This window comes from Eublepharis macularius, chromosome 15 (genome assembly GCF_028583425.1).
Source record: "Eublepharis macularius isolate TG4126 chromosome 15, MPM_Emac_v1.0, whole genome shotgun sequence".
In the NCBI taxonomy this organism is placed as follows: Eukaryota; Metazoa; Chordata; class Lepidosauria; order Squamata; family Eublepharidae; genus Eublepharis; species Eublepharis macularius.
This window is the reverse complement of record NC_072804.1, coordinates 22067584-22069171: the sequence shown is the minus strand read 5'-3', so window position 1 is coordinate 22069171 and position 1588 is coordinate 22067584. Positions and strand designations below refer to the sequence as shown.

Sequence of the window (1588 nt, the reverse complement as noted above, 5' to 3'; positions counted from 1 at the left end):
ATGCTCCCGTCGCCCGGCGGCAAGAACGCGACGGCGCTGTGGCAGCCCGACGGCGCCCCGACGGCGGCTCCCCCTTCGTGGCGCTGGGAGGCGGCGGAGGCGGCTCCGGGGGCCGCGGGCGGCGGCGGCGAGGCGGCGGCGGCGGCATCGGGCTCCGGGGCGGCGCGGGCGGTGGCGGCGGGCAGCCTGCTGTCGCTGCTGGTGGTGTGGACCCTGCTGGGCAACGCGCTGGTGTGCGCGGCCATCCTGGGCTGCCGCCACCTGCGCGCCAAGGTGACCAACATCTTCTTGGCCTCGTTGGCCGTCTCGGACCTGCTGGTGGCGCTGCTGGTCATGCCCTGGAAGGCGGCGGCCGAGGTGGCGGGCTACTGGCCCTTCGGCGCCTTCTGCAGCGTCTGGGTGGCTTTCGACATCATGTGCTCCACTGCCTCCATCCTCAACCTGTGCGTCATCTCGCTGGACCGCTACTGGGCCATCTCCAGCCCCTTCAGGTACGAGCGCAAGATGACCCCGCGCGTGGCGCTGGCCATGGTGGGCCTGGCCTGGGCGCTGGCCCTCCTAGTCTCCTTCCTCCCCGTCCAGCTCAACTGGCATAAGGGCCCCGACGCCACACCTGCCAGCCTGAACGGCAGCGGCGCAGCGGCCTGGCACTGCGACTCCAGCCTCAACCGCACCTATGCCATCTCCTCCTCGCTGATCAGCTTCTACATCCCGGTAGCCATCATGCTCGTCACCTACAGCCGCATCTACCGCATCGCCCAGGGCCAGATCCGCCGCATCTCATCACTGGAGCGGGCGGCCGAGCACGCCCAGAGCTGCCGGAGCAGCCCCCGCCGGCCCTGTGCTCCGCCAGCCCTGCCCTTGCCACCGCCAGTCCTGAAGGCCTCGCTGCGCAAGGAGGCGCGCGTCCTCAAGACGCTGGCCATCATCATGGGTGTCTTTGTTTGCTGCTGGCTGCCCTTCTTCGTCCTCAACTGCCTGATGCCCTTCTGCCCACGCGCGCCCGATGGTGCCCCACCGCCAGCCCGCCTGCCCTGTGTCAGCGACGCCACCTTCGACATCTTCGTCTGGTTCGGTTGGGCGAACTCCTCGCTCAACCCCATCATCTACGCCTTCAATGCCGACTTCCGCAAAGTCTTCTTTAGTGTCCTGGGCTGCGGCCGCCGCTGCTCCCCAACACCCGTGGAAACAGCCAACCTCAGCCACGAGCTCCTCTCCTACCACCAGGATGCCCTCACGAGGCCCCACCACCTGCCCACTGCCGAACCCATCCAGCCCAGCCGCAGGATAAGCCCTGCCTCGCTGGAGCCCACCGACTGCGAGCTGGACCTCTCGCTTGACGCAGCACCTCCTTTCACCCCCCGCGGGCTGCTCTGACAGGGCGGGTAGGTTTGGGCTTTACAGAAGCCACAGAAAGGGCTCTGGACCAGGGGTCGAGGTCACATTTCTGGCAGCCTCCGCCCCAATGGCAATTGTGGTGCATTAGCAGGAACCAAACTGATGAAAAGGGAACAGAACTAGGGTGGCATCCCCGAGAGAATTCCACTTCCCTCTGGACTGGCCAGTCCTCTGTGGGGTTTGGGTTTTG

At 67.3% G+C, this 1588-nt stretch overlaps 1 protein-coding gene across 1 annotated transcript; it reads left to right on the top strand.

The window, feature by feature from the left end:
* Positions 1-1377, top strand: DRD5 (dopamine receptor D5). Its single transcript, XM_054998861.1, has one exon. It carries the CDS (start codon positions 1-3, stop codon positions 1375-1377), a length of 1377 nt encoding a protein of 458 aa, XP_054854836.1.
* Positions 1378-1588: the final 211 nt, after the last annotated feature.

Bases quoted from the DNA above. Each gene is read 5' to 3' on its own strand.
- DRD5 (XM_054998861.1), top strand. From the start codon at position 1: ATGCTCCCGTCGCCCGGCGGCAAGAACGCGACGGCGCTGTGGCAGCCC.